At 40.9% G+C, this 8932-nt stretch overlaps 1 protein-coding gene across 1 annotated transcript; it reads left to right on the top strand.

Moving 5' to 3' along the window:
* The first annotated feature begins 1076 nt into the window (after positions 1-1076).
* On the top strand, positions 1077-8714 carry LOC103632037 (uncharacterized). Its single transcript, XM_008653898.2, has 9 exons — positions 1077-1481; positions 2625-2702; positions 7346-7413; positions 7496-7637; positions 7723-7999; positions 8087-8171; positions 8252-8376; positions 8467-8538; positions 8638-8714. Exons 1-9 carry the CDS (start codon positions 1077-1079, stop codon positions 8712-8714), a joined length of 1329 nt encoding a protein of 442 aa, XP_008652120.2.
* Positions 8715-8932: the final 218 nt, after the last annotated feature.

Below are 8932 nucleotides of genomic sequence, written 5' to 3'. Positions count from 1 at the left end.
CTCGATTCATCTTGTTTAGCTCACGAGCAAGAGCAGAAAAAACAATATGTATATAATAATAAGTTCTTAGTTAATTTTAAACTTATTTAACAATAGAAAATATTAATTATACTTATAGTTTCACAAAACACATCAATGTAACACAACTCATCATTCATCAATTCACACATACGCTCATCAGTTTAACCCATAGTTATATTCACATAGATCAATTTAACACATAGACATAGTTCATCCATCATTAATTTAACTCATTGCCATAAAAATCACACATACATATAACATCTTTATCAATTATTACGTAAATGATATGCATATAGCTTCGTTTTGCTGAAATGTGATAGCTTGTTTAACTCGTAAGCTGGCTTATTAACGAACCAAACTAAGATATCAGCTCAGCTTGTGAAAAAATTTAAACGAGCCGGTCTAAACCAAGCCGAGTTGACTACGAACCGAGCGAGCCGATAAACCACGAATATTTCATCTAGCTCTACCTGAGGGCATATGTCATTAAGAGTGTCGCGTAATTCACACAAGAGTAAAGATGTCCTTTTAAATGATAAAATATAAGAATTCTATGTGATGAAATATGATTGTAATACTATTTTATAGAATATCACATCCATAGGTACTACTTTAGAGAAGTATAAACTATAAATATGGTTGCGGCGAAGCTATATGATATGGAAAGAAACGAAAAAACTCGTAATGTAAGCGTCTAAATCTATATCTATACTAACTATTAAGGGGGCAGTGTAGACTGCCCCCGCTCCTTCTCCCGCACGCACGCATCCGCCGCATCCGCCGCGGAACCGCCAACCGCCCCCTTCTCCCGCAGCCGCACGACCAGCCGCGGAGGCCGCATCCGCCGCGACGCCCGCATCGACCGCCGCGAAACCGCCTCCCGCCCCCAACGGCCGCATCCGCCGCAGGAACTGCCGCACGTCCCTTCTCCCGCCAAGCGCCCACCCGCAGTCGCACCACCCGCCCCAACGCTCGCATCCGCCGCACGACCGCGGCATCTCGCGCACGCCCGCGGCATCTCGCGCACTCCTGCCCCCGCTTCTCCCGCCGCGATGCATGCCCGCGCCAAGAACACCCACGCCGTACTCCTCCCCAGCCGTCAAGCGCGCACGCAGCACTCCCCCGACGAACAATACCCCGCCGCGAATCCCGGCCGCAAACCCCACGGCATGCCGCCACCACTCAGCAACCGCAACCAACACCTGCACGCCCACCCGCGCTTCGCCCCAACCTCAAAACCCCGCGCGTCCCGGCCTCGAGCTAGCCGCAAAACACCGCCATCCTCAATCCACCGTCAATTCGCGGCTCTGACCACCTTTGTTCCCCTGCTCAATCCCCGCCGTGCCCTGTTCGTTGCCCCGCCCCGCCCGAAAGGAGGGACACAGGAGAAGGAGCTTGCCCCGCCACCGGATAGGAACGATAACTGCTATTGCTCAAGCGTGCACGGCTCGACCAAGGTATGATCCACCAAGGTCTAAAAACTTTACAGTTCGCTACGAGCAATGATTTTAATTGTAGACCGTGTATTGTTTGGCTGGATTCTGATCACTTCAGTCTCAAGTCGTTTGCATTTTCGGATTATGTATACACGGTAACACACATTTTACAAATGCCATTAGGTAGTGACTGTCATAGACATATCACCCAGTTTAGAATTCCATATGTCTGTATGAAACAAGCTGAGCTGCAATGCGTCACCAAACCTAGCTACCATAACTGAACTGGTATACAATGGAAATATTTCGTGCTCTGTAGTTTGGACAGCTCTAAAAACTTTACTGTTAATTCGTTATATAAGTTTAGAACTGACGGAGGTGTACGGAATAATAGCTGGTGAGTTACGAAGTTGCTGATTCTAACTTCTGAAATCTGCCCTACAAGGATATAGTCATAACCACAATATTCTTCATCACCAACATTGTATTAGGCTACCTGAGCGGTGTGCCCTTTTTTTGGCCCTTAAACTTGTGAGATCTACACCACTAAAGCTCGTATTGTTGACAAACAATAGTCCCCAGTTGATATTCCAAAACCAGCTGAGAGCCCACGGATTGTGTTGGCAACACTTCCACCAGCTATTGTAATTATTGGGGTGACATAATTGTGGGAAGGAAGGATGTCGGTACTCACTTCATTAAGAATATGATTTGATTCGACAATGGACACCTGTAAACAGAACCATCAGCACATAACATTTTTGAACATAACACATTACAGTAAAGGTTTGATTTCCAATGTCAATGATGCTACAATGCCAGGTTAGTTGCATTGAGTAGTGGATCTTGATATCATAAAACCAGCTATTGTATCGATATTGTTTTGGATCCAAACCGCATCCCTAGCCCACCGCATTGCAACAAAGGGAAGTAATAGGCCACGGCCCAGCAGCTAGCTGTTTTTTCCCTTGTTGTGATTTCATCTCTTATCAGACTTGTTTCGTACAATTTAACTTGTTCTCAGTTTTAATAAGATTTTGCCTAATTGTGTTGCAACAGTCAGATTGAATAAGTCCTAAACGCTCTATTATAAAAACAACTACCTGAAGAAACCCTCTGTTAAAACGATATCGGGTGACTTAAGCGGTGTGCTGTGTTATATAGGTGTCTGGACAAGCAGCATCAGTTCGTGTGACGGCTGACAGGTGTGCCTTTTACGGCTGCATATTGCTCGGCTGGCAGGTACTTTCCTTTCCTTTACCCTATTGGCTATATGAGTTCATTGTTTTATGTTATTTCTCTTTTTATTAGTTCATTTCCACGCTAGCTGTAGGTGCCTCATCAAATTGTGCTATTTATTTGATGTTTGCTTCTTTGACAAATGCCCTAGCTTATCTGAGCTTCCAATTCGTATGGAGATATAAGCAATTTTATTGTAAGGATTTAATTTTCACGTGTGATCCTTTGAAAACATCTCAGGAAAATATTACCAAAATCTTGCTTCCAGAAAGTAATAACATCATAAACACCCAAGTTCAGTTATTAGACGATACACCTCAATGGTACAATACTTAATAGAGATTTGACATTAACCCTCATTTAGTTGTAACATAAAGTAGGCACATGGCATAGGAATACGGACACAGATAACCTCATATAAATGCATATATTTGCTCACCCGATTAGGAAACACCCAGGCACTCTGACAAGTTCAGAAAAGAAGGGAACATACAGTACTGCTTATTTACTTGTCAGATGCGCCTTAATGTTAGTAGGTTAAGGTCAGGGTCCAGGCAAAATATTACCATAAGGGAGGACATAATTGTAGCCAATGACTCATTAGGAGTGTGAAAAACAAATTTTCACAGATTTTGCATGGTTACATTGGTGTACGTTAGGGACATGGGTTTACTGGTCTTCTTATGACATGGAATGAAATAAGATTTAGCAAGCTTGGATGTGGGGAAGTTTAAACCGTGGTAGCACTCAGAATACACTAACAGTTCATACTATTGCAATCAAAGGGCCGAGGCAAACACCAAAGGCATTTGCAATCTCACCAAAGTTGGGACCAAAATCTGTGCAAACTTCAGCACGGATGGTCTCGCTGTTTTCAGCAATTTCATAAACCTCCATAAAATGTGATACGGGGACGTCCATGGCACTTTTGACACACAACTGGTGCCCATCGGTGGACTGCCCGACAAGCACTCCACCTTCATTGTGTTGGACTTGAGCAACCGTGCGCAATCTTCACCCAACATACATGTTCAGCATCTGTGCATTGACAAGTGTTGCAGGTCTTGATGTGTCCATCTCTGCAGAGTGAGGACTCAGAAATTTCAGATCATTCAATGCAATTCAGTACAATCATCTAGCAAACAGTTTCCGTATTCATGAATTAGTACAAATAAATGCACGATTCGAATTCTGATTTGCACTCATCTGCTTTAGTATATATACTTACTACCTTCTATCATTAGGCTGATTATTCTACATTTGTTCATTGGTATTTTCAATGAATTATTGAAGTGACAAATATGTGCGATTTCTGGTACATTTCAGATTGTGCAGATTTGGTAAAGGGAGCCAAGGACAAGCATTTGAGGGTTAAGGGACCTGTCAGGATCCCTACTAAGGTTCTCCACATCTCCACTCGCGTGTCCCCTTGCGGTGAAGGTATCAAGCTATTTGTTGGTTGGCTTTGTTTAATTTTACTGATTGAGTTTTTAGTGCTTTCATTAATAGGAATACATCATACATTGATCTGTTCACTATTCACTAATTTATACATGTGTTAAGCATTACAGTACTCGCTGTTGACAAAATATTATGCTATTGTTAATTTTATTTTGGATTCCATTTATTTCTTAAAAAGTATTTTGTCAACTACTATATCACGTAAAACTACTGTATCTATCCTGCACCATGGGAGGTGATTTTTGTTAATAACGTTATTATATCTACTCCCTGTGTTCCTAATTATTGGTCACTTTGGCTTTTCTATAGTGTAATATTCCCAACTTGTGTGTATTTCGGGTATTTATTGGGGTGGTGTAAAGTTTATATGCATACTTCCTGTATATACAGGTTGATGCTATTTATCTAATGATAGTGCTAAGGCTTAGCTAATAGTATGATTTGTGTACGGTGAGTTACATCCGTTCACAATTCTCTTTCTCACATGCTTCTCTTCCTTGGATTTTGGATCTGCCATTAAGTACAAGAACAAACACCATTTACTGCTCAAATAGAAAACACCATCTAACTATCACATTTCTGCTTTAATAAAATTCACCACTACCAGATTCCTCAGTTACAGTGGTGTAAAGTTTTCAATGAGAGCAAGAAGAGCAGTCTCTTTAACTTCAACCTGTAGATGTGCACGGTTGATCTGTTAAGTCCAAATTTACCGTAATAACGTGGAACCAGAAACAAAAAGCAAGTGCACTGGCCTATTGGGACACTTCACGTACTGCTGCAACTGTGTTAGTATGATAAGGTGGTTTAAGCATGTATACTTTAAAAAATAACAGTGTTCCCAACAAGTTCCAAAGTTGCTTCTAAAACAAATGTTCTATTCTTATGACGATGATTAAGGTCTTGTTCGATTAATTCTATTCCATGTGAATTCGCTCAGTGCCCAGCTTGTGACGATGCTTTGATCATACAGTGATGAATGCAGGCGCGGTAAAATCAACCACGGTGAGAAAACAGAACCCAATAAATAGCCTACCTGACATTTTAATTGAAGATCAGTAGAGGATAACTTTATGTACGTCATGACACTGCTACGAGACTGGATCAACAAATCAACAACAACAAAAACAATCTGGAAGCTCTAACACCAGAAACCAAACTGAGCCTTTCCTCCTAGAAAATGTTAAGAAAGCTATCAACCCTAGAAATTATAGGGAACATATGAAAACTTATCTAAGTCAGTAATACATACAAACTGTATTACTTGTTCTTGTTGAGACATCTTCACATCTAACTGATCACAGCTGATGAGCCTTCAAAAAACTGCAGAAACCTGGATCTAGGTTGTGCTGGCAAAAATAACCTAGGGATGCACAAAAACCACATCCCGCCAAGGTCGGCGTAACTCCAGAAAGAAGCTAATATGTAAATCTTCAACCGGTGCAGAATCGGTTTTCACCTGGACATCACAAGATTGGGCACCTGCACAGGCACGCCCATAAAAGGCTGCTCTCCACTGCTCTTGCATGTCTCCTCGTCGGGCACTAAATTAAGTTGACAAAACCCACTAGGGCCAGGGCTGGACAAGTCCATGTCCCCGCTGCTGCTTCCACTGCTTGTATCTGACTGCTTTCTTGAGCCAGATCTTCTACTCCTCTTTCTTGGCCTCCACCTCAAGTTATCTAACTTCAAATCATTAGTCAGGTCGGCCAGGACACGTTTCTGATCTCGTGAGATGGTGGTTACTGACGATTTCTCAATACCCCGTTTGTCATATTGAATTAAAGGAAGCAAACTGTTCAAGATACCTGATCAGCCTTAATGCCACAAGCCTGTCTTGTATTCTTTTCTAGATAGTCTCGAGCAATATGCATCTTCGCATCAGTTATATAACCAGCTATAGCAATGATCTCCATCCTTGTCAAGAGACATGAAACCTTTTACGTCTACATGAATCACATTTTTATCAATGCATGACATCAGGCAGACATGCTACATATTTACAGTACGTTATGTTTCGCTTGCACAAACACATTAAAAATATCAGTGTCGCCATCCATCATAGCATACATCTGTTCTCGTAGAGACTTTGTTTTTTCCAACTCCACGGCTGCAAGGTTGATCAACTCCTTAGAATGACGTACAAGCTCAGAAATGGTTCCCTGACAGGATCTAAGAGCTGTTACTATCATCAAGGCACGTGCTTCATCATCGCCGATGGCTGCATGTGCATCAAATCTATCCTGAATAAGGCAGATTTCATTCTGTGTATCTGCAATCTGCTTCTCTGTCTCCCGGTACCGAGCAATACCACTCTCATAGGAGCATCAAATCTATCCTGAATAATGCAGATTTCGTTCTGTATAAGGCAGAAATGGTTTGCAGAACAAGTATATATTTCTGAAGTCTGCCGATCTCTTCTTGTGCCTCCTCGGCGCTCATGCGTGGATGGGAGGGTGGCTTGTTCTGTCCTGACCCTGACGGACCGTGTCTCTTTGCGTTGAGAATCTCTTCGACCAAGGATTTGTGTGTCTTGATTGGTGTGCTTGCTTTGGATAAATCATGGTCCTCTTCTTCTAACATTGCATACTGCACCTCTTCTGGACAAGCAGTAGCGATGGTGTGTTTGGCCTTATGGAGCTCCTTAGATATGTGGTCATAGCGTTGGACGCGAGCTCAGTAAGCCCTGTAGACTTGCTCCACATGGCTTATCAGTTATCACCTCTGGCCTGGTGTGGTAGTACATCTCGGCTCTCTTGCCAAAGGAATCGGCTTCCTGTCCGAGGAGTTTGTGCATGATCTTGACAACGAGACAGGTTTGAGAAATGAGCAGCAACAAACAATGTGTCTAATGTAATCTACAGAGCAAGTTGAAATTGATAAAAACGTAAGAGGCGCCTACCCAATATGGAATTTGTCTGCAATTAGAAAGTAGTCTTGCGACATTTAATAAGTCAAACAAAATATAAGTTGTAACTAGCGTATCCCATTTGTGATCTTATGATAAGTCAAGCAAACATATACTTGGTGGCTCACAACAAATAAGAAATTTACAAGTTTATGAGTCACACCTACAGTCCAAAATAAGTGCTCAACCAACCAACCCACACTGCTCCTATGTCGTGCCATATCAATGCATTGGACTATTTTACAATTTAGTTTAAAATATTTTCAAATGATAATAGGTTTTGATGGAGCCAGCCGTATTGAACCGTGAAAGAGTTGCATTGGACAAGAAAACCAGGATGTCTGTGTAAGTTATATTATAAACAATAGTTAACACAAGATTTCGCTATCAAATTTATGAATGTTATTTAGTCGCATGTTTAATATAGCTTCAGGTTGTTCGACGACTATAGCGATGAAGATTTTTATGGGGTACAACGGAAGTATAGTATTGTCGCTCGAGTTGAAGTTAAATTCCCGATTGAACCACGTTATCGTGACAGGCAACATTACATTTTGTCTGACATCAATGTAAGACAACCCCTCTTTAGGTTTCATTTACATAACTATATATAATGTTCGTACCACAATCTATTTTGTGCTAAAATCAAATTAGGGAGCCAAGATCGAGGCCATTGCAACTCGGTATGAGATAGTCAAAAACTTCAACAGTTTGCTCCATGAAAAGCATGTCTACAAGATGCACAACGTATGGTTTGGTCTTAATCCGGGTGCATTTAATTTTCGACATCTAAATGGTACCATGGAGTTGTATTTCACCCACCAAACTGTCGTAGAGCCATACACTGTCCCAGTTCAAATGCCGCCATTTCCAAAACATATATTCTTGAACCTTGATGATATTGCCGAGCTGCCAAACAGGACTTTAGTTGGTAAGCATATATCGATCTACTAACCCTATTAAAAATTCCTTTACACAAACTTGAGTATTAATCCATATTTAATTGTGCTTTTTGTAGACATTATGGCTATTGTAGTCCACTTGGATACAATCCATCGCACAATGTGGGGTACATTCAGGAAGATTGTTATAATGGATGCTAGGTATATTCCATTAATATATTACCAATATGATGTTAAATCTATTAGTACTAATAAATTCTTCACAAAATCAATGGCACAAGGTGGTCTTTACATACCATTAAAGTTTGGGGCGATTTACTAAACAAAAATGCACTCCGTTGGGCGTTGGCTAATGAGAATTATAGCATCATAATTGGGACCATGTTTCGGCGGTTCAGAAAACAAGGTACAACATATGTTTACGCCTTGCTAACACATTATTCACTATTTTTTCTTTTATAATGATTCTTATTGAATATTAAATATGCTATTCTAGAGTGTCTCGAATCAACTGACCATACAACAATACACTTCAAACCGTTCCATCACAACACCCATTATTTTGAACGTAAGTATTTTCTACGGTTACCTACATCACACTTATGTCCTTGTTTTTATTATATTGTGAACTGAGTATACATGTGATTAAATGTTGCACTCATTGCAGCAATTCAAAAGGCTTTGGTGGCGCGGAACGATCGTCAGTTTGCCGTTAGATATCTTGACGACCAAAGGCGTAGATAGAGTCTGTAACTTTTGCAAATCTGAATTTTATGATGGAATACATGTACTGTTATTGATGCTACTTACATGTGTCAATATTTGTAAAACATTTTGTTCTACTGAGACATATCAATGAATACGTGGAACATCAAATCGTTTAGCCCGTACGTTTTCCATTTACAACATTATATTGGTTTAATGTTGTGTCATTTTTTACATTCAAATCGTAACTTCGCTCG

This window comes from Zea mays, chromosome 1, assembly GCF_902167145.1.
Source record: "Zea mays cultivar B73 chromosome 1, Zm-B73-REFERENCE-NAM-5.0, whole genome shotgun sequence".
Taxonomy (NCBI): Eukaryota; Viridiplantae; Streptophyta; class Magnoliopsida; order Poales; family Poaceae; genus Zea; species Zea mays.
The sequence above is the reverse complement of the archived record's forward strand: the minus strand, read 5'-3'. Positions and strand labels throughout refer to the sequence as shown.

Bases quoted from the DNA above. Each gene is read 5' to 3' on its own strand.
- LOC103632037 (XM_008653898.2), top strand. From the start codon at position 1,077: ATGCATGCCCGCGCCAAGAACACCCACGCCGTACTCCTCCCCAGCCGT. The intron at 2,703-7,345 runs GTACTTTCCTTT...AAATGATAATAG, and splicing joins GCATATTGCTCGGCTGGCAG to GTTTTGATGGAGCCAGCCGT. The intron at 8,000-8,086 runs GTAAGCATATAT...TGCTTTTTGTAG, and splicing joins GCCAAACAGGACTTTAGTTG to ACATTATGGCTATTGTAGTC.